Source organism: Cebidichthys violaceus, unplaced genomic scaffold (genome assembly GCF_023349555.1).
Source record: "Cebidichthys violaceus isolate CVI_PGR_0920_01 unplaced genomic scaffold, fCebVio1.0.p SCAF_62, whole genome shotgun sequence".
NCBI classification, from domain to species: domain Eukaryota; kingdom Metazoa; phylum Chordata; class Actinopteri; order Perciformes; family Stichaeidae; genus Cebidichthys; species Cebidichthys violaceus.
The window spans coordinates 1,123,666-1,146,712 of record NW_027176839.1 but is presented as its reverse complement, the minus strand read 5'-3'; the positions used below and the strand labels follow the sequence as shown (position 1 = coordinate 1,146,712).

The window sequence follows — 23,047 nt, the reverse complement described above, 5'->3', positions numbered from 1 at the left end:
CATTTTTGATTACTTTAATAAAACCTTTGGTTCATTTTGAAAAGGCGTCTGTCTTGTATCAGTAACGAATATGTTGGCCTTATATATTATCAAAACAATACCTCAGGTCTTGAGTCAGTATTTCCTGAGGTGTAATTCCCCAGGTGGCATTGTCAGTTTTCTCCCATTCTCCCCTTAAGGCCCTTAAGCCACATTCGCGCTGTTAGCATCTTTGGCTATGAGCCGTGTCGCCATGTTGCACCTTGTTACATTATATTAGAGTCATTTAGCAGACGCTTTTATCCAAAGCGACTTACAATTCAGATTCTATCACACCGTAGGCACAGCTACAGGAGCAATTTTGGGGTTGAGTGTCTTGCTCAAGGACGTATCGACATGCGACTAGCAGAGATGGGGTTCGAACCGCCAACCCTCTGATTGAAGGACATGCTCTCCACTTAGCCACAGTCGCCACCTTGTTAAACAAAATGCTTGATCTACACACTCTTGTCACAACGTAGGAAAGCTCATTGCTATTACCAGATAATAGGTCATTAACACTGATTCACTAGATTTTGTAACATGGGCTTGATTTACACCGAAAGGAGAGAACGGTCTTGTGCCGAGCTGTGATTGTAATAACTTTATTTATATAGCACCTCTCACAAAACAGTTGCAAAGTGCTTAGCAATAATAACGTATATGCAAATAAGATGAAGAACCCAAGAGGTACAAAAAGATGGAAGAAATTGTATAAACAAATAAAATCCGTTATGTAGGAATAAGCCATATGGTGAAAGGGAGCCTTCAGAAATCTAAAAGAGGAGACTGAATTTGCCTGCCTTGGCTCACCAAGCAAGGAGCTCCACAGCTGAGGAGCCTGAACAGCAAAGGCCCGGTCACCTTTAGTGACTGATGAAAGGAATTACATGATTTTGGATAGCGGTCTCTATTGAGCAAAACGGGACTGCCCAACTTTGGTCAACTGAGCGACAAAAGTCAGTTTGGAATTAAATCAAATATTTTTTCAACATGAAAATTGAAATTGTGACATTGAATTCCCACCTTATCTTGCTGTGCAGCTCACAGTCAACGCACCAGAGCAAGAAAATGAGGGAGATAAACACATTCTTCCTGGTAAGCATCAGTTTGTCACTTCAACCAAATAGTTTACCTCTTCTCAGTTGAACTAAGCAGTCAGGGATCAGAAACCTGGATCAAGTGTTTTCACTAGCAACAGTATAGCACTTGAAGGACAAGGCTGCCATCATTCTTGATTCTGTGTTACTATCAAGTACCATAAGAAGACCAAAAACCAATGTGTTTATCTCTCAATACTGACTTCCATCTCCGGTCTATAGTCCAGTGTCTTGCTTCAGATTCCTGAGCCACAACCGCTCCTAGTATCAAACATGTATACACAACAGTTGTTTGTAGATACATCCATTGGTGGTTTTGGTCTTTTCATGGGATTTGTTGAGAGTAAAAAATATCATCAAACCTGCCTCTTAAACTAACTAGTGAAAACATAAATGCTAGAACCTGCTCATAACTGGGACTGAAAACATGTGGTTGTTTGGAGAGTTTTGATAAACAATTTCAACATCCGATGGTAAATTGTTTACACAATCAGACAACAATCTCTTCGTCTCACATGATGTCCATCTTTATTTGAACAGCCAGCAGCATTCAATACACAGAGCTTTTCCAAACGGGTCACAGAGCTGGGCCTGTCTATTTTGCATGTCCTCCGAATCCTCTTGCAATATTGTCGTTGGTTTCAGCAGCCTCCTTCAGCGCCTGCATCACTAGAGCATTCCTCTTCCTCGTCTCTTCCATTCTCATTGGATTCGATTCAGGCAGATTCTGATGGGTGGTAAGCAAAAGGTAGATAAATGTAATCAATTACTATATTTGACCACATGAAATAAAATGTTTTCTTTGCATGTGTTCAATACAATGGTCTTTGTGAGACAAATTATAGAACCTAATAGCAAACATATTTCACTTGTCCATTTCAGATGTAAAAACATATATATATATATATATATATATATATATATACACACACACACACTTTTATACAAAGCTGCCACAGTGGGGGACATCACCATGACTACGCCCACTTCTTATATTCAGTCCGTAATATCTGCAACCTGTAATCTGTAACAAAGACAAGTTACTAAAGCTTTTGCAGGTCTTAACATCAAACAAGCAGCTTAAAGCTGCTTTTATGTAATTTAAGCTTCTGTCCATCTTTTTGATTTATTGTAAAAGTCAACATGAGAGTGTACTGAAAACTGGAGCAGACCGTTTACTTTCAGCTCATTCATTTAGACTCTGGCTAATTGCAAAGTTGGATTTTACATACAAGCAATTTGCCTTGGAATTTTTGTGAATAACATTAGTTATTCACAAAAATAACTAAGTAAGAGAAAGTAAAACTAGAAATTACTGCAATCATCAAGAATTAGATATTATATAATTATTTATATATACACAAAACAAATGTTTTTTATGTAAATGCATAGAATATCTTGGCCATTTTCTCACTGACAATTTGAACGATGACAGAGATATAAATAGAAAAGGGAGGACCTCTGTCAGTACCCTCAGCAGACCGGCCACTGTCAGTGTCCCCAGAGGACCGCCCACTGTCAGTACCCTCAGCGGACCGGCCACTGTCAATGTCCTCAGAGGACCGGCCACTGTCAGTATCCTCAGAGGGCCGGCCACTGTTAGTATCCTCAGAGGGCCGGCCACTGTCAGTATCCTCAGATGACTGGCAACTGTCAGTGTCCCCAGTAGATGTGAGGAAAACCCTGATGAGAGTGAATATGAGTAAAGCTGCTGGGCTTGATAACATCCCTGGTCCTGTACTAAGAACATGTGCCAACCAGCTTACTGATGTCATCACTGATATTTTCATCATATCTCTGTCACAGGAGAGTGTTCCCATCTGCTTCATCGTTCCTGTACCTAAGAAGTCTGCAGTCTAAAGGACTACTGTCCTGTATCACTCATCCCCATTCTGATGTAGTGCTTTGAGAAACTGGTTCTCCAGCTCCTCAAAAACAACATCCCAGCCAGCCTGGACCCTCATCAGTTTACATACAGAGCCAACAGATCCACAGAGTATGCCATCTCCACTGCTCTCCACTCAGCCATCACTCATCTTGAAAATACCAACCTACATCAGAATGTTGTTTGTTGATTTCAGCTCAGCCTTCAACTCAACCTCCCCCATGAAACTGATTGTGAATTTAGCACTCTGGGCTTGAGTACCTCACTCTGTATCTGATCATTAGACTTACTCACAAACAGACCCCAGCACCCAGACCCCAAACATGCAGAGAACTCTGTTGTGAAGTGTGCAGAGGACACAAACAATGAGACTTCATATAGAGAGGAAATCAACAACCTTCAGAGTGGAGAGCAGAGCCTGCTGCTCAACATCAGTAAAACCAAGGAGTCGACTGTTGATTTTAGAAAAAAAGGAGGTGAAGACACCCCCCTGTCTGCATCAATGGAGCTGAGGTGGAGCAAGTTATCAGCTTTTAGTTCCTGGTAATCAGCATCACAAACAACCTGACAATGTCATCACACATCTCCATCCTGGTGAAGGAAGCTCATAAACGACTTTATTTCTTAAGTAAGATTAAGAAGGCAAAATTCCCAATTTTTACAGAGGAGCAATAGAAATCATCCTGACTGGAAACATCACAAACTGTTGTGGGATGTGCACGGTCCAGGACAGGAGGCTCTACAGAGGGTGATTACAACCGCCCACAACATCATTGGTACCATCTACTGAGCATCAGTGATATTGGTGACAAGAGGAGCCTGAGAAGAGCACAAAGGATAACAAAAGACAAAACCCACCCAACCTGTTCACCTGCTGCTGTCTGGAAAGAGATGCAGAAGAATCAGCTGCTGAACCACCAGACTTCAGAGCAGTTTCTTTCCTCTGGCTGAGACTCCTTAACTCATCCTCCACCCTTCACATATTATATAGTTTAGTATGTGTTCTGTCAATGTAAAATGCTAATTATTTTAAGCTTTCTGCACACCTATGTTTTCAGACGGACAGTGTTTCCCTGATGTTGAATTTGTAACGTTAGTATGTTGACCATATTGCCAAGCGATTGTTTTGTTGCTACTGTTGCATTCCACCTGATGCAAATTAAAAAAAGCACAGGAATGCACTACTGTTATTTTGTCATGTTTTTCTTGTGCTCCAATGGGCTCCAATTGCATTTCGTTGCGCAACCCTGTGTTGCATAATGATTTAAAATAAAGTATCCTTGAATCCTTGAATTTTTCTTTTTTAATTAATGATTAATTGTTTTATTTTTATTTTGTAGGTCTTATTTTCTTTCTTTCTTTTGACATGGAACCTCTTATGCGTTTAAAATCAAATTTGAATTGAATTGAATGAATGCAAGCTTTTAACAAATAAAAACGATATCGTTCTTGATTGGGACTACACTAACAGTACAGAGTACACACGGTATTTAAAATACTTAGTTTGTTCGCACGCTGAGTGTTATCCCCGTCAATCACCTTGAGGAGCTCTCTCCGCCTCTCTTCTCCTGGAGATATGATAGCCCACATCCCATAGCCAAGCCCCATCACAGCCACCAGCGCACCAGAGCTCAGGATGGTTCGCATGGCGCTCATCCTGGAGCGGGTGATGGAAACACCGTATCTGCCTGATATCTGAGTCTTAGTGGCCACAGACACAAATCACTCGCAGCATCTCGTCTGCTTAGTTTGGTAATGTCGGACACGGCAGCAGCAGTGCACGCTGGGATAGCTGTCTTCGTCTTCCGTTTCAAACGGAGCCCTGTGTATAGCGCCACCTGCTGGGTGGAGTGTGTGGAGCCACAGCTACATGAACACTGAGCCACAGGGGACTGCGGTCCGTGATGCGGACACATTTACAGGGAAAGGAACGAACGAACTAACAACTGTCGGTAAATGTAACAAGACCAATGTCAAATGCTCCACCACTCACAAACCCTTCAAGTCATGCATTCAAAATTCTACACTAAAAGCATGAGTAAAAGTCCCGAATTCACTGTCTCAGTGGTGTCCAGCTTGCTGCCATGTTGAGTTATTTAAATCTCTACAGCTCCACTAAAATGATACATAATCTTTGTCACGGTTGGCCGACGTTTTTCTCTGTTTTTTTCACTCCTTTCCTGAACTCTTCTGAAATATAAGTGGCTGCTTTAACTACCTAGCCAACATGTCAAGTATACTTCATCCTGTAGGATAATAATCCACATTTAAAACAACCATTATTATTCACCTCATTCACTAGCGTAATCATAATTACAGCACTATGTGAGTCCTAGGCAGAAGATACATGACGGTGAACTGCCGCCACCCACTGAGCATCATGGACGTTACTCTGTTTGCTGTGCTTTTCCTCACGCAGCTAAAAATCAACCAATGAAGAAGGAGCATTTCGGAGGTTTTCCGCTTTCCCCGAAGTTCTTGACAGATCCGACTTCAGCTTGAAAGAATTCAAGATGGCTGCTACAGGTACGCGTTTAACTTCTATCCAAACTGCATGAAAGACACTAACGGAAGAAGGTTTCGCTGTTATCCTGACAGATGCAGCTAGCGTTATATCAACAACTGTCAAGTGCTGTTTTACTCGTGTCAATGGAATAAGTCCCTGCTGTGTATTTTAGGAAGACATCAGAAGTAACCAACAAGCTGACGCGGTGGTAAAACCCCCTAAATTGGCTAACGTTAGCTGGCAGGGAGTAGCATAAGAGCCCTACACATTAAAGTAAGATAAATTAGCCTCTGTGTTCACGCTAGCCAGATAATCTCCCCTCTTGCTCCAGTCAGCATTTAGCCAGCTAACGTTAGCTTGCACAGTACAAGCTTCTGAAAGGAATTTACAAACGATTTGATAACTTTGGTTAGCATTAACTTAACGCTATATTGCTATCATCCAACATTTTACCCACTCCCTACCAGTCTACCTTTTTAAAATGTGTTTGTTAGTCTTCTTTAATCGTTTAACTATTGCCCGAGAGAAACATGGCCTTCCAAAACTCGAAATGTAATTTTGCATCGCAGGCAGGCAAATCCCATGCTAAGCTAAATGGCTAACGTTAGGTAGGATTAGCATGCGAGTAGTTAGCGTTAGCAGTTCGCTGGTTTGCAACTTTGACTTTCAGCGCTCCAATTCAGCATTGATTTTAAAGATCGGCCTGACACATACTTGGTCACGTTATGTAGGGAAAGTTGATATTAGTTGTGTTAAATGTGAACATCGTTGTCGTTCGTCTGTGCTGCGAAGTTCCACAGGCACTGCGTTGACGTTGAGACCGGGTGGCATTCTCTCCTGTATCTTCAGACATCATTCAGAACTTAGGCAATCAACTGTTTTTATCGACAGGAATAACTGTGAACCTTTCACAACTCGTCAGGATACATTTGGTGTACCTGTCATAATATGTCCACTTTCCATACAAATAAGGGCATTGTTGAGAGAGCAGAGATGCATTACCCCATTCTCATTCAATGTAACGGGAGTTCGCATTATGATTCAAAAGTCACAAGAAACTAAAATCTGCCAGAAACCAGTGTGCTCAACTTTATTCATCATAACTTGTGTATATGTGTATACTGGCATTTGCATATTATTTATAGAGTGTACATTTGTATTGACTACAAACTACTGAAACACTTTGTCCTGATTCATGCCAGTTTTTCTATGGATAACTACAGCTTTGCTTGTTTGGATGTGCTTTTTAGCTGTATGTCTTTTGTGTGTTTGTTTTCATTTTTGCAATCATGTACAAGGGTGTTTGCACCAGACTTTGTGCTTAATGTTGGAATTCTTATGGTTGATTACTAAGGCGAGGCAGCTACATCCTCAATCCACAAAATGCCCTTTCCCCCCCAACAATCAGATCCACTTTATTTACACAGGAGGTATAGATGTATGGAGATATTCTGTCCAAACTGAAATATGTCCATGTTGTTGCAGGAATCTAGGAAAGGGCTAACTCTTCTGGATTCCACTGTGCATGAAGCTCTCCTGAGGTTGTGGTGTCTCAGTGCTCCGTGTCCCAGCTCCTCCTGCCTCTCATCATGTCCTCCACCTCCTCCTCCTACTCCTCCTCGGGGGAGACTAGTCCGGAGGATGTACCCCGAGGTGGGGGCACCATCCGAGTCTACCTCCCCAACAAACAGAGGACAGTGGTGAGATGATTGGCTCTATACAGCTCTTAAACAATGAAGCAGCAGAACATTTAAAAAACACATTTTGACATACTGAATACATCAATGTAAGTATGCTGTAACAAGATTAATAAGTGATAGCTGACTATTACACCTCTGTAAAAAAAATAAAGCCAGCGCTGTTGGTTGTAAGTGTAATTTCTCACACAAAATTTGACATCTTTTCCAGATTGTTAATGACTAAGCTAGACACAGTCGGTGTCAGATTTCACAGATGGTGCCTGCCACCAACGTTTATCCGGCTTATTATCCTTATCAGATGTAGATGTCTTGTGTTCATATTCTGACAAATAATTGCTAAATTTTCCTGTTATGTGCAAAATATTAATCTTAGTGAAAATGGTTGTGCATTATTATAATAATGTGGAAACAATAGGCTCCTCATGCTATCCATATCTCTCCACTGTAAAATAGCAGGCTATGTGTGGAGCTCCGCTAGGCCTGCTATTTGTCCTTTCACGCCTTTCAGTGAAACATGAGTCAATTGCTTTGCAACATTTGCTGTCATGTCACAGACTACTTGTGTATTCTAGTTTGCTGAAAGTTCTGTCACAACATGAGTAATCTATATGTCAACATGAACTCAATTTACAGCTGTCCTTTCTGCTTCTTAGTACTCCTAATATTCCTTTTTGTTACCTGTGTATACCTGGCCAATAAATGTCATTTCAAAGTCGCATTTGTTCAAATACTGTTTCCTGTTCTCAGGTGAATGTTCGCCAAGGACAGACTGTGTACGAGAGTCTAGATAAAGCGCTCAAAGTGAGAGGCCTGAGCCAAGACTGCTGTGCTGTATTTCGCCTTCTAGAAGGGTAAGATTGCATTATTGTCCTCTGAATGTCCTCCCACACCATGTAGGGATAATGGGTTGCATTCCTCATCGCCAACATAACCGATCAAGAGGCAACAGCAAACAATTGTCTCAATTCTAAGATCTGTGTGTTGTTCAGTATGGTTTGTTGATAGTATGAGGTGTGATGCAAACTCATTTAGTGTGTTTAACATATTTATACATGCTCAAAAATACAGCACCTACTACCTACCTGATATACGTGTGTGTGTGTGTGTGTGTGTGTGTGTGTGTGTGTGTGTGTGTGTGTGTGTTTAAAGGGAAATTCTTGGATCTACTTTTTTATAGTTTCATCAAAATGGTAACATTGCACTTACCAAGTTAATTGTGGAGATCTGTAAACAGCACAGATCTATGAAGAAGTCAGACGGGGCAAGAAACACTAGCATTCAGATAATCACAGGTCAAATCCCCAGGTTTGGCAGCTTTGCCTTCTTTTCTTAGCATAGTTGTGTGCACACTGTTTTCCTGTGGGGATTATTCGTGACATTTCAGGTGCACTAACATTACATTTTACCTTAAATTAAGTGGTTTATATTATCTGACTGCTCCCATCTCTCAAATGTACTGCACATCATATTTTAGACTATATTTCGTCATAGAATAACATAAAAGAATTAAACATGGTCATGATCTCACATTGCAAGAGACATGAGAATCATGCAGTATTGTCTGATACTGACCATAGATGAAGACCCTCTTTTCTAACATAATTAATCTAAAGTTAAACACCATTTCATTGAGAGAAACACAAATGGTGTAAATAGACCCCTTGGTTTTGAATTGTAAAGTATTTAAAACTGATGAAGTATACAAATGTGGTTATGCCTTTGTCTCTCCAGTCGTAAGAGGCTGACTGATTGGGACACAGACATCACTCCACTGGTTGGAGAGGAGCTTTTAGTCGAGGTCCTGGATGATATTCCCCTCACCATGCACAACTTTGTAAGTAGCTGGCAAATACATTTCCATGTTTATGGCTAAATACCTTTTTATTTACACAATGGCAACCTATCAGGAAGTGGCCTGGTTGGCGTTCCACCTGATATTTTGGTTTGTAATTACATTGCTGGTGTAAAAGTGACTTTTGTGGCCTCTTTATCGTGCAGGTACGGAAAACCTTCTTCAAACTGGCCTACTGTGATTTTTGCCACAAGTTTCTTTTTAACGGCTTCAGATGTCAGACATGCGGCTACAAATTCCACCAGCACTGCAGTAGCAAGGTCCCTACTGTGTGCGTGGACATGGATACAGTGACCAAACGGTGAGTTGAAGGAGAACTTCAGTATCATGCAGTGATTCAGTTCAGTTTATCAGTGGGTGTAAATCTATATGGGCACCAAGTGTCTTTATGATGCGAACGAGGGAATTAGTTATTTTCTAACTTACCACTGTTTCTTTAGCATAGCTGCCATCTATAGCATGGGTGGGATGAAAGGGGGAAGCCAATTTTGTTAGGTTTACATATAACTGACACAAATGAAACAAACTGCAGCTGTTTTAAAATATGGAAAATAATCTCAACTCAAAGTCGACATACTTGCTTTTACCAGAGCTTTAAACCTCATTTCACTGTCTTCTGAGTTCAAGAGTCAACACTCAAACCCCCAAAACAGGAGTATTTAGGACCAGACATAAAGGCAAGACAACTCTAACCTGAAACATGCGTCCACATCCAAGGACTAGGATCCACAGATGAACGTGATCGTGTAACATGTATTACTAGTTGATAATTATCATATCAGCTTGTCTCATAGATTTTTGTGTCCTTGTTTTTGTTTTTTTTGCTGAGATTATGAGATATAATCATGTGTTTCTGTTTGCCAATGTTGTTGATAAATGTATTTTGTCAAAGTTTGTCTGAAAGAAATGAACCCTAACCAACACATTGCTCAGTTGGTGTGCTCATCAGATGATGGTTCCTGTTTTTGTTATTGGCTGAGTGTGATCTTTGAGTCAGGGAGCCCAGTTTGAAAAAGCATAAATTACAGATACGATAAAACTTCATTCATCTCAAGGGAAGTTGCTGTGCAGCAGTGGTAATGCAAAGTGGGTAGAGTGCAAATTTAAAAGTCTAAAATAACAATTATGTACAATGCCAAAATCAAGTTAACAGTATGGATCATAAAATATAAACAGGTTAACGGCAGAGATCAGTCTATGTGGGTTGCATATAGATATGTAATTACAAGACCAACTTTAGGTCCTTAATGTAAATGAGTGTTCCTTTGTCTGACACATTGTTTCATTATGTCTCTTGTGCTATCCCTTTTCTCCTATGTTTTGTCCAGGGTTGATACTCATTCCTGCACAGATGAGTACCCACGGATACTATTGCCAGAAAATTCCCCATCGCAGAGCAACCTAGCCTTAACCCCAGAGCCTGCTGGGTAAGCGCCTATACTAAACAAAGTAGATTTAAGCTTAGTTTATACTCTCGCTTGGCGCCGTAGCACGAGTCTCCACAGACGGGCGAGTACGTACGGAGGCGTTTATACTCTGTGCTGTGCGCTGCATTATTCTCTGAAACACCAGAGGGCGTACAAACAAAATTAACTGTGAAAAATCAAAAAGACAACAAGTGTAACCCATAGACTGTCAAAACGCCATAAACCAACCTCCACAATGCCGAGGAGGGGTTGTAATTATCGGTCAACTCGTATCTCCTATTCATGGCCTACTGTAGAGCCCTGTAAAGAAAGAAGTCAAGTGTTACTGGCATTTTCAAGAAACAAAGGTTGAATATCTAGTAAACAATTTGATTTGGCTGCAAAATATTTACTCAAATGTAGATTTTTAAGACCTTCTAATTATAAAGCATTTAAAAGCGAATCAGCCTTCTTTGTATAATCCCTAGACATGTGGATAGTGCCTTTATCAGGGAACTATTTGTGTCACATGATCGCGCGCCACGATACAAAAATTCAGAGATGCACGACCATGCGCCGCAACCAGTTGTGGAGCCAACACGCACAAGGTGCCGGCCGTGATTATGTCATTTTCTGGTGCTGGCTTCACTACGGCAAGTACAAACTAAGCTTTAGAGGGCGGTATAGTCCTAGTCTGTGAAGCTGATATTCATATATATATATATTTATTGTCTATTTTACTTGATCACTCAGGATGGACCTCCTGTCCCCAACCTCAGCTTTTCGCTTCCCCATGCCGAGTGGAGATGGCCAGTCTCTACAGAGGCATCGCTCCACCTCCACTCCCAATGTTCATATGGTCAGCACAGTGGGCCCAGCTGGTGCCAGCATCATAGAGGTCAGTATTGGCTGCTTGGCCCATGTTTTGATTTCTTGCTATTGTCAAGAGGATCCGATTGTATCTACTTCTTCAATGTATAACAACTGAAAAGGTAAACGGTGTTAACGATTGCCTGCTTTTCCCTTCTGATAAGCTTTTTGATATCATTTTATATGACATTATCAAGCTCCAGTGCTCTAAAATGTTGGTCCATATGAAGTCCTCAAACCGCTGACTTCAACACCTTTTACTTACCTGTGTGTTAAAAATCATACGTGAATTTAAAATACAGGGTATCTCCTCCTTTTTAGGAAGCACTAAAATTCAACAACACAATGGGTATGTGAATTTTGTATTTATTTATATATTTATATTTGTATTAATTTGTGATTTTGGTGGTGTTATTGTCCTATTTTTTTGAAGTACTCTCTTGTCCCTGCAGGTCCTGAACCCTCACCAAAACCCTCCACCAGCCCACCGTCTTCTCTCGGCTCTCCGGGGAGGAGACCGCCAAAGTCTCCCTCAGAGCACAAGGAGCGCAAGCCTTCCTCGTCCGACGACAAAAAGAAAGTGGTATGTAGTGTTTGACCGCATCCTTCAGACGGGGTATAGAGAGTTAGTAGTAACTGCAAAACCCTTGAAGTGCTATTCACAAAATGGTTGTGCAAAAATCTCAAAGGGATTTACTTATGTTGTGAGTTAGTAGTTCAAAACATTCACGCTACGTGATGTTTCAGCACCGAGGGGGCTACAGAGACTCAAGTTACTACTGGGAGGTCCACTCTCGAGAAGTCACCATCCAGAAGAGAATAGGTGCTGGCTCCTTTGGAACAGTCTTCAAAGGCAAGTGGCATGGAGACGTGGCAATCAAGATCCTTAAAGTCACCGAGCCAACCCCTGAACAGCTGCAGGCCTTCAAAAACGAAATGCAGGTCTTACGGTGAGAAGTGCTATCTGTTCTTTACATAACCTGAAGTCTTACTTATTTGAAAAAGAGCACTGACAACATCATTAAAACATTTTCTTTAGATAAATATATGTTTACAATATTCATCAATGGGCTTTCACTTATGAAACCTTTGTGATTAGTAAAAATCTTTTTAATTAAGACTAGATCATAACTTAGTATATGGTTTGACCTTGTCTGGTCATTGTTCAACAGATAGTGAGTGGTAGTGTCTATATTGTGAATTCCTGGATATTGAAGGCTCACTTTGGTGTTTTTCCATCAGGACCCTATTTCCTATGTTTTTGTAACTAATTGGTCCAGTATTGATGGAGAATGTTGAAGCTGCCAAACAAGCTGTGAGGGCAATTAGCATCAATGGTTAACCTGAAGTTCACTGACAGGCTCAGATTGTTATTAGAAGTTTAAAAAATTTGACCAACATCTTCTGTAACCACAAATCTGAATCCTAATATTTTAATAGGCAGACATGTATAGAACAGTCAAAATATTGGAAAAGTAATATATTCAGTATTTTATGAAATAATTCTAAATAAAACCTTTTCTGTAACGTTTCACTTTATCCTGTCTAGTTGTATTTGTGTCCACATCCCGCAAAAGGTCAAGTCTTTTTGTGAAATCTGAATAACTGGCAACAACAAGTCCAGTGTACTCACATTTCCCTCAGTGGCAACAACAAGCCCTTTTAGTGGACGTAAAGAAGGTTTCTGCTGGCCCCGATAGCATTACAACGCTCAGTACTGGACCGCTTTCAGAAATTGTTGTCCCCATTAGTCACTCAGACAAAAATACCAAAAAGTTACCCTTTAAATTTTCTTCTGCAATTTTCTTTAGGGGTCTGTAATATTTTTTCTTTAAGTGTACTGAAGTATCACAAGACACATGCACATAACCACTGATCTCAGACAAAGGCCCAATACAAAATACCCTATGCACTGTAAGAACTACTGTGACATTACACATGAGGAGAGAATTGCACTAAACGCAGTACATATGGTAGCATATTTTGTTCCGCTGGCATTTTGGGTGTCTGCTTATTCAGTGATCAACATGCTGTTGTAGTTGTTGTTGTGATACAAGTGTAAATGCTGATCACAAGCCATGCTACACACTGAAGAACTAAACAATTAGAGGAAAACTGTGCAGATGTTAGAGTCCCATTTTCACGTTAAGGTTGCAACCATCCATAGTGTATTCTGAGCAGTTATTTTATTTTTATTTTTTTTAAATGGAGGCTCTACATGCTATATTCATTGAATTTTTTACAACCTCTCTTCTCTGTGTTCAGCAGTTCAGTCAAAGTTTTTTCAAACAGAATTTTTGTCATGTTCAAAGTCGATCATGACTTTCTAGAATTTAATGCTTTTTACAGGATCTGGTTACTTCAAACTGTTTATTTGGGGGGAGATTTTAAGATTTTAGTCTTGTGCAAAATCATCAGTGTGTTCGTTCCACTTTCTCTTCATAAGTTTTCGTGGTTGTAGATGACTGTTTCCACATATCCCTTTTGAGAGAGCATGGCCAGTGGGTAAACTCATTTTAACTTTATTGTGTGTTTATGGCCCCATTTACTGTAGCCCAGCAAAATAAATAGGCTTTTAACCTATTTTGTGGGACATTATAATAACTCTAAATAAACCGGTTTATTTGGTTGTTATAACTAACTCTCAAATATATCAATTCAATAACTGTATCAATGAAATTAATAAGTTAATCTGATCATGGACGAGATGGTGCAATTCTAACATTATTGTGATTTCTGTTCTCTGCAGGAAGACCCGCCATGTGAACATCCTGCTGTTCATGGGCTATATGACTAAGCCCAACTTTGCCATCATCACACAGTGGTGTGAAGGCAGCAGCCTGTATCGCCATCTGCATGTCACAGAAACCAAGTTTGACACGATGCGGCGCATTGATGTGGCCAGACAAACAGCACAGGGCATGGAGTAAGACCTGCTACTAGATTCCATTTTACCATTATCACTTAATCACTAGACATCAAGTGTCAATTAGATGCTGTGTTTTTTCCGGTACACAACTTTGTGTAGGCTACTTTGTATTTGATGGAAGTTAGTTTGGTAGAGAGAAATGATTCCATGAGATGCATCATATTTACTTTTCATAAACCTTCCTACTGGGATTGAATTTGTTTAAATGTTGTTTAGTATTTTTCAGCTCTGGTCTGAAAAGTGAACAATGTGATTTGATAGTGTTAGTCATAGTGCAGTACTGGTAAAAGTAAAGGCTGTTAATACCTTAGGAGAACCTCTGAGAAAGCTAATGGCTTAATATTGTGCAGGATGCAATACGTGGAGTCGTATCAAAACTTGTTAATAACCTTATGCAGATGAAATCAGTGATGTTTTTTCCCTTTCAGTTATCTTCATGCGAAGAACATAATTCATCGAGACCTGAAATCAAACAGTATCCTTTTCTTGTCAAGTGGTATCATTTAACAATGTAGGTGTTTGTGCTCAGATCACCTAGAACTCAACCAATCACCACAATGGCAAATTTGAACATGTTCTGTAGCTAGCAAACTTTTAACCACAAACCTGAATCCTAATCTTAAATAGGCAGACATGTCAAGAACAGTCAAAGTATTGAGGCGGTAATATATTCCTTATATTTATTTCTTCTGTACACTGTGGTACGTTGGCTTTGAAATGAAGCAATGACTTGGATGTGAAAAGGTGTTAGCATCTGTGTAGGTGAACAGTGTAAAACAATGGGCCTCATGCCGAAGGCGTTGTAGGAACACATTTGTTCATAAGTGGCTTGAACAAGTGATTTATGAGAACTTGCTGCATTCATCCATTTTTTTCTCGTATTTATAATTTTCTCTCTCTGAGTGGTCCAGACCTGTTGAAAGAGTCATGTACTATTAGTCTGCTGTTATCCAAGTTGAAGTTTCCCTCTAATGGATTGTATTTTTCATCACTTTGAAGACATTTTCAGTTTGAAAACCCTGACCTATGACTCTGCAATTTGAGTTATAGGCTAATGTAATTCTACATGTATTCACATTCACCTTATTCTTGGTTGAGTTATAGGCTAATGTAGTTCTACATGTATTCACATTCACCTTATTCTTGGTTGAGTTATAGGCTAATGTAATTCTACATGTATTCACATTCACCTTATTCTTGGTGACTATTCTAACTAGGGCACTTTCACATTCCGTCATTTTGTAATCTTACTTCTGTTTTAGAAGTGCGATTACTTTGCTGAGCATCTTCTGCTTTATCATCCTTTTGTTTTTAAGATTAAATGATTCTTCAGGTGAGAAAGAAGAAGAAGAAAGCATTTAGATTCCCAATATGTGATAGATTTATCCAAATAATAATTTGGAAATTTTACCCCAAATGTTTGGAGCTATGGGGTTGCTGCTGGTGTACCAGTTAGTGTACAAAAAGCACATGTCAACAGTGTTTTTGTAATCATTCTCTAAATAAAATAAAAATGCTGTCAAGTCTGCTTTTGTATGCCAAGTCCGACTGGCGGGTGTACATTACATTACAGACGCTTTTATCCAAAGCGACTTACAATTCAATATCTATCTATATACCGCAGTTGTTGAAAAAACTTTGACTGAACTGCTGAACACAGAAAAGAGAGGTTGTAAAAAATTCAATGAATATAGCACGTAGAGCCTCCATTTAAAAAATAAATAAATATCAACCTTGTTTAAAAGAAATGAAACACTGATTGTTTTCAATTGGTAGTTTCAACAGCTCTCACTTTTTTGCTTGTTTGTGGTAACATGAATATGTACACCAGATTTTTGTTGTAATGCTTCCTGAGCTTTGCTGCTAGATATTTTTCTCCATGAGGGCTGGACTGTGAAGATCGGCGACTTTGGCTTGGCCACGGTGAAGTCTCGGTGGAGCGGCTCTCAACAGGTAGAGCAGCCCAGTGGATCCATTCTGTGGATGGTAAGCTTCTTACTGTTTGTCATTACTTTGATTTGATGGAGGGACATCCACTAATATGACTATGATAACTACAAAACTATGATCTTTACAAATACATTTGGAGCCATGAGACAACCAAACATTTACAGTACAGAGTGGTGAACTCAACTTCAATATTAATGAAAAGCTTTTGCCAGACCAGCCTGGTCATTTCCTGTTTTGTTTTTTTGTAAACATAATTCAACTTCTTTCATCAATCGGCCATACTTGGCCACCTTAGTTTTGATAAATATAAAACTTGTCTTTTATTTGTATTTTTGCAACTACAATGGTGTCATATTTGTGTTTGACCTTTTTTGTCCGCGCTCAATCTTTTTACATAGTATTATAGTACAAATTAGAGCAACATGTTTTGCTAGGCTGTGGCTCACTTGAGTTATGACATTAACGAGGACTGAAAATAACAAAAGTCAGTTTATGTAACAAGAATTTATTTGTTTTTCTTTATGTCCCTCCACAATGTACCGTATATTATGTCATCGGGTGATGATGTAATAACAGAGACAAAAAATTCCCAATAACTCAGAATAATATGATTGAAACTTAAACCAGGTTATTTTTGTGTTAGGGTGATTATTGTTATATTGTCATCTTATGTGAAAATGAGTACTTTATGTTTGCATAGATACAATATATTTATTTAAGACATAACAGCTAAATTAATGTTTAATTGATCATGTCATTACACAAATGAAAGGCTTACCTTTTGTCTTTTGCTTGTTTTTTCCTGAGGCTCCTGAAGTGATCCGAATGCAGGACACCAACCCGTACACGTTCCAGTCTGATGTGTACGGCTATGGAGTAGTGCTGTTTGAGCTGATGTCAGGGACTCTGCCTTACTCCAATATCAACAACAGAGACCAGGTTACATGACTCTACTCCTCTTTGGGTTTACACAACACCAGTCTGGCATAGCAAAAGGTCTGGATCCGCACATTATCATTCTGGTTTCAGGAAAGGTCGCTCTGCCGTGTTTGTATTTTTTTAAACCGATCACAATCGTATTGGGCTGCGCCAAGCACCGGATGTAGCGACGATGAGAATACACTTAACTTTCAAATCATGTGGAGCAGCTGGCGGTCAAATCTCAGCAAATATTACCATAGTCTACTGAGTTAAGGTTGTAAGCTGTAGTGTATGTGGGTAACAAACAACCAGACACTAATTGTCTTTAGTCATGAGTTGCTATAGACTTAGCATGTGATGCAGTTTGCCACACCGTTGTCATTTTTATTGCACACATGAAAGCAATTTGTTTGAAGGATGAAAAAAGGAGAGGTGGGCACGAAGGTGGCACAGAAGCAAAAATCTCACCCACCACCTGAAGATTATATTCTCGATTAATCTAATTGTTTAAGATACAAAATGTCCAAAAGTTGTGAAAAAGTGCAACACGAAGCCCAAGGTATCGTCTTTCAATTGCTTGTTTTGTCTGACCAACAGTTCACCCAAAAATATTCAGTTAACAATGATCTAAAACAGAGAAAAGCAGCAAATCACCCCAATGGAAGAGAGATAACAAGTGAATATTTGGCATTTTTACTTTAAAGAAAGGCTGAAACGATTTTTTATCGATTCTTTTTCTGTCGATTAACTTTGTTTCAGCTTTAATTTAATCTTCCATGCTTCATCACTATCTACAGCAAATGCCATGGTAATTTGGTCATTTGTAGTTTTTGAGGCATCTCGTCTTTAACTTCTCTAACTGTGGCTCAGTGGTAGAGCACGGTCGTCCTTCAGTCAGAGGATCGGCAGTTCGATCCCATCTAGTCCATGTCGATGTGTCCTTGGGTAAGACACTTAACCCCAAATTGCTTCTGCAGTGTGGACCAAAGTGTTCACTACGTGACCAACAGATGGAGCAGGACTTGACATTAATGCTTGCCCGCTCGCCAATCCCTAAAAATGTGACACTGAACCACAAATCAGTAGAAATCAGCTAGAGGAGAGCTAACGCTGGTTAAAGTTAGCTGCTAGCAGTCCTGCTTGGCTAAATAACAGAGCTAACAGCATAGCAACATTTGGCATTAGTCCTATTATATTGTAATTTATTCCCATGCATGCTGATCAGAAATAATACTTTTTGAATAAAAATAGTCATGTATTTACTGTAGCTTAGGTTTGTGTCACTAGCACTGTTTCCCTGCATGAATAGTACTCTCAGATTTAACTAACAGTTTCCTCTTTGATGTTTTTCTCAGATCATCTTCATGGTTGGACGTGGTTACTTGTCTCCAGACCTCAGTAAGCTGTATAGTACCTCACCCAAGTCAATGAAAAGGCTTATCATTGACTGTCTGAAGTTCAAACGAGACGAGAGGCCTCTGTTTCCACAGGTGAGTCCTGTAATAGCTTCCCATAATTTAAGAAACCACAAGAGCATAATGTAATAACGGTTTGGTGCATAGTATAAGTTATTATATTTTGAGAAAATTATTACATTATAATCTAAACCAAAAAAAGTTCAACAATGTCATAAATTTAGCACATAGTGTAATAACATTTAATGCAGTTCTCTCCTGGTCTTCAACAATAGGAACTCTTCTAGTGTTACATGACACAAGTGGAGTCAGCTGGACTTTCTCGGGTCTGGTCTAGAAGACAGTTTCATCACTCAGTTCCAAATTAATAAAATCTTGAATGTGTGAAAAAATTCATGACTACAAGATATATAGTGACCTGACAAAAGAGAACATTTACGGAGATGATGCTGAATTTACAATACTGGGTGATTCTTAGCATGTGAAATAATTGCTCCTTACATACTTATTCCAGTTACTTTAATACAGGGTTTAATCAGTCTCTAAACACGCACGCACATAAAAACCCTGCGTGCACGTATGATACAGGCACACTGAACAGTATCTGACTAGCACTTGCCTCACCCTCCCGACAAGCTCGCGACTGCCCGACGTGCTCGCGACTGCCCAACACTGGCTCACTTGTCAAGTTGACTTCTTGCTGAGTTCTCTTTTGTCAGGTTTATTGGATATCTTGTAGTCATGAATTTTGACACGCATTCAAGAGACTTGACTTGCTTTATACTAAGGACTCTAGGTAAAAATAGAATGATTCCTATGCTTTAGAATGACAAGGAGAGTACTCTTATTTTAAATGACTATTATTAGCATGACACTATTTGCTAAATTTGTTACATTATTCAACTTTTTTGTTGAGTTTATTATGTAATAATTATGCACTCATGTTTTTCTTACATTATGTGCTGATTATCACATTTTGAGCTTTTATTACATTTAGATTACTACATTATACACAGTTATTACATTATCAGTTTACAGTTTATGTTCTAGAAGGTATCCCATGAAATTAGCACCCGTATTCTCATCTATTATAAACTGAAGTAGCAGTGGAACCACCTTTCTTTCAAATATTATTAAATGCCATTGTTCTCCACCTAACTAATCCTGCCTTACATTTGGTTTTCCTTCATCAGATCCTTGTGGCCATTGAGCAGGTTCAAGACCTGCTGCCAAAAATCGAGCGGAGTCGCTCAGAGCCGTCGCTCCATCGGGCCGTCCATGCTGAGGACCTGAACCCCCTTCTGTTCCACACCACCAGGCTGATGCCCCTCTAGGCTCCCCACAGCAGGGGCAGAGAGGTCGTCTCCCTGAAAAGAAGCCTGCAGCATTCCCGTGCCACAGAGAGGCCACAGGCCCACTGTCCTGGCAGACCACGACCCCACTCACTCCCTGCGGCCCTCAGTAACTGTAGAAATAACTGTACGACATTTAGTCTGATAGTGAATCATAGAGACAAAGATCTGCTCATTAGGTGAAATCATTGTCTCCTGTTTCTAGAAGGATGTTAAAATGCCTTTGATCATTACATACTCTGACCTGCTAGGAGGTATTTTCAGTTGTTTTGAAGAAAAGGTTAAAACAGATGTTTTGCACATACACTGCAAAATTGTGTTGCCCATTTTCAGTAGTAAAATAGTTTTTGTCAGTCCTTTTGAGGAGCACTGTAATCATAGCCAAAAGATTTAAATCCATTCAACAGCCATAATGCTGGAGCTGCTGGTTCAGGTCACCTGATCAGCTTACATATTTCAAATGCTCACTCGTCATGAGCCCCTTTCAGTCAGTGTGATGGGAGATCGCAGATGTGAAGCTAGTGATTTGAAAGCTGTAGGACATTTAGTCTGAATGGGAACCTCCACGCTTCTCTGCATCTAGATATTTCACTGCTATAATTAGTTTTATTGAAGCACAACACATCAACATTAGAGTTACCTTGGTGAAAGCTTCTCTGCACATTAGGGCTGTATCGAGTAGTTGGAGGCTTCAGTCATAACGTTGACATTGGAATTTGAATGCTCGTTACAATCAGATTCCAGTACTGTCATCGTAGAATTGTTTCCAAAAGTCTAAATTTATTGAAAAATATTTAGGAAATTCTAGAAATTCAAAACTGTTTGCCCTCCCGCTTGCCGCTCAGAAAAGGGAGGCAACCACTGACAAGTTGTAATCATTTAATCGGATTTCTTTTTAAAAGTATTGGGTACAGCCCTACTGCACATGCTGTGTAGCAGTGACACGCTGGGAAAATAGAAATAGCAGATTGCTGCAAATCAAAATTACATTTTCTTCCACAAAGCGGTTAACGCCTCAGAATAACTTCTAATTTGGATAGACGTACTCAAAATTCCAAGTTCATCTTGGACCTGAGTTCCCATTGACGTTGCAATGGACTAAAAAGAGAGTTAGACTCCAAAAGAACACTTGACATGTAGAAGTTGAACAGTTAACCCAGCAGGGCCTGCAGGAAGTAGCTGTAGTTCAAAATCAAATGTTTTGTGTTCTATTCTGTCAGAGGTGAAGTGAATTACAAAGCATATCTGTCACCCTCAGTCTTAATCCTTATTGATTGGAAACAAAACAACGGGCCACATTGATCTGGTTCACTCCTTTTCAAAGTATCTAAAAGCTACTTGTAATGTTGTTTCCCTTACCCCACTGGGTGTCTTTCAGCTTGTTGTAATACGTTCACACTGAATACAGGATTGCATTGTCAGAACCAATATTTTGGCAATGTATACAGAAGGGTTTGATAATTTAACTTGTCATTGTGATTCCAAAATACAAGTTTTCAAGATTTTCCCAAGTATTTTATTTTTGCCAGTTCAGAGAAATAATATTAACAATCAATTCTGATGCAGATAAAAAAACATGTATATACTGTATTAAGATGCTTCAGGTTAAGGGCTCTCAATAGACAGATAGCATAGTACTACTCAATCTACAACAACTACTTTAACTGCATTCAAACATTTAAATCTGGTGTAAAATCCTCTCACTGTGCGCACACACACGCACGCACGCACACACACACACACACACACACACACACACACACACACACACACACACATATATACATATATTTGAATTGGTATTTTCAGCCTAATGTGGAATTGACAGCCCATAGTGAGTTGCAGTCTTAATGTAAATGGTTAGTTTTATTGCTGCTACATTAGTGTGTTTTCTGTTTTCTGTTACTTTATTTCTACACCTCAGAGATGAGACAGACAGGGACTGTCCCACGGCACACAGCTCAGCAGCAGCTCTTCAGCAGCCTTTAAAGTGTATTCTTCCTGCTGTCAAACACTACACTGTGGATTAGCCACTGAGTTATAGTTCACAGCTCCATGCCCACACATACACATTCATCTAGTACTGTATCAGCTGGGGGTGCATGAACACTGTGAGTAGCTTGGGCAAATGAGTTACTCTGTGTGAGAAGTGTAATTACTTCTTCAGTATGCTTCAAATGAACTAGACTGTATGTGGAGGTGGGCATGATGTTGAATTTTCTGTTTCAGAAAATTCTAAAAATTGTCTGACTTCCCCAGAATCCACTGTCAGGAAGCTTGATTAAATTCGTAAACGAAGGTACGTGGATGGCATATGGCTTTAGTTTTAAGTTTCTCAAAAACATTCTATGTTCACCACCTGCTGCATGTTTTTGGGATGCTTATATAATTAGGTAATTAAGAGTACAGTCTAGATGTGCTCTGTATAGAGTGTCATAAGATAACCTCTGTTGTGATGAGGTGCTGTATAAATAACATTGACTTGAGTTAATGTGTAGAGGCCGTTAATAAACCTGTTGTATCACTGTAACGGAGTGGCAACTCAGAAAGTTCCCCAGCCACCGGTGCTTTGGGATAGAGAGGGAACAACCAAACCCCCCCGCCCCCCCCCCCCCCCCCCCCCCCCCCATGCGGACAGTGTTCTTGGCCGAGCTTGTTCGTTTGTATACTGCTCGCCTTTCCCTGCTTCACCTCTGCAGAAGCATGAAAGCAGGCAGACACTTCCATTCATTCCATGTGAGGCAACATCCGATGCTCAGGTGAATACTGCTTCAATGGATGTAGATTAACTTCAGATTAAAGGCATATAACAAGCTTCCTAGTGTAACAATTAGGTGTGGTTAAAAGAAAGGCCCCAGCTGCATGAAGAGCTTCTGAAGTAATGATGGTGGCTCTCTGCTTTATGAGCATAGGTTGACATTGAGAAGGGGTCAGGAGCCAGCCAACACCGCTGTGCCCCTCAGGTTGTTGGAGGACAGGGATATAGTCCTTTATGAAACACTGCTCCTGTTAAGAACAAAACCAATCATGGGATTTAACTCATCACAGCGAGTAAATAGTAGTTGTGTTTTATTTTAATTTATTTTTTAGAAAGGCCGAGCTCTTTCATGGATTACAAAATTAATCCAAAGTGGACTTGGCAG

At 39.8% G+C, this 23,047-nt stretch overlaps 2 protein-coding genes across 5 annotated transcripts; one reads left to right on the top strand and one right to left on the bottom strand.

Moving 5' to 3' along the window:
* Window positions 1–1,623: 1,623 nt before the first annotated feature.
* Window positions 1,624–4,791, bottom strand: uqcc3 (ubiquinol-cytochrome c reductase complex assembly factor 3). Its single transcript, XM_068734300.1, has 2 exons — window positions 4,543–4,791; window positions 1,624–1,845 (listed from the first exon to the last, which is right to left on the bottom strand). The coding sequence occupies exons 1-2, from the start codon at window positions 4,657–4,659 to the stop codon at window positions 1,714–1,716; spliced, it is 249 nt and encodes an 82-aa protein (XP_068590401.1). The 5' UTR covers window positions 4,660–4,791; the 3' UTR covers window positions 1,624–1,713.
* A 98-nt stretch (window positions 4,792–4,889) lies between these two features.
* Window positions 4,890–22,434, top strand: araf (A-Raf proto-oncogene, serine/threonine kinase). Of its 4 annotated transcripts, XM_068734295.1 has the most exons (17): window positions 4,891–4,961; window positions 5,423–5,529; window positions 6,995–7,209; window positions 7,957–8,060; window positions 8,941–9,043; window positions 9,208–9,362; window positions 10,390–10,488; window positions 11,221–11,365; window positions 11,659–11,686; window positions 11,790–11,920; window positions 12,085–12,287; window positions 14,087–14,263; window positions 14,695–14,741; window positions 16,134–16,252; window positions 17,024–17,155; window positions 18,493–18,627; window positions 19,746–22,434. In XM_068734295.1, the coding sequence occupies exons 3-17, from the start codon at window positions 7,099–7,101 to the stop codon at window positions 19,884–19,886; spliced, it is 1,830 nt and encodes a 609-aa protein (XP_068590396.1). In that variant the 5' UTR covers window positions 4,891–4,961; window positions 5,423–5,529; window positions 6,995–7,098; the 3' UTR covers window positions 19,887–22,434. The 4 variants fall into 4 exon arrangements, with proteins under 4 accessions (XP_068590400.1, XP_068590396.1, XP_068590398.1 ...); XM_068734299.1 differs by lacking the exon at window positions 10,390–10,488 and having other exon boundaries at window positions 4,890–4,961; XM_068734297.1 differs by lacking the exon at window positions 4,891–4,961 and having other exon boundaries at window positions 5,309–5,529.
* Window positions 22,435–23,047: the final 613 nt, after the last annotated feature.

What these genes read in the sequence shown, in the direction of transcription:
- uqcc3 (XM_068734300.1), bottom strand. Translation starts at nt 4,659, where the DNA reads ATGAGCGCCATGCGAACCATCCTGAGCTCTGGTGCGCTGGTGGCTGTG. An exon ending in GGCGGAGAGAGCTCCTCAAG is followed by an intron (nt 1,846 to 4,542) that starts GTGATTGACGGG and finishes ACCACCCATCAG; the next exon opens with AATCTGCCTGAATCGAATCC.
- araf (XM_068734295.1), top strand. Translation starts at nt 7,099, where the DNA reads ATGTCCTCCACCTCCTCCTCCTACTCCTCCTCGGGGGAGACTAGTCCG. An exon ending in TTAACCCCAGAGCCTGCTGG is followed by an intron (nt 10,489 to 11,220) that starts GTAAGCGCCTAT and finishes TTGATCACTCAG; the next exon opens with GATGGACCTCCTGTCCCCAA. An exon ending in CCGACGACAAAAAGAAAGTG is followed by an intron (nt 11,921 to 12,084) that starts GTATGTAGTGTT and finishes GTGATGTTTCAG; the next exon opens with CACCGAGGGGGCTACAGAGA.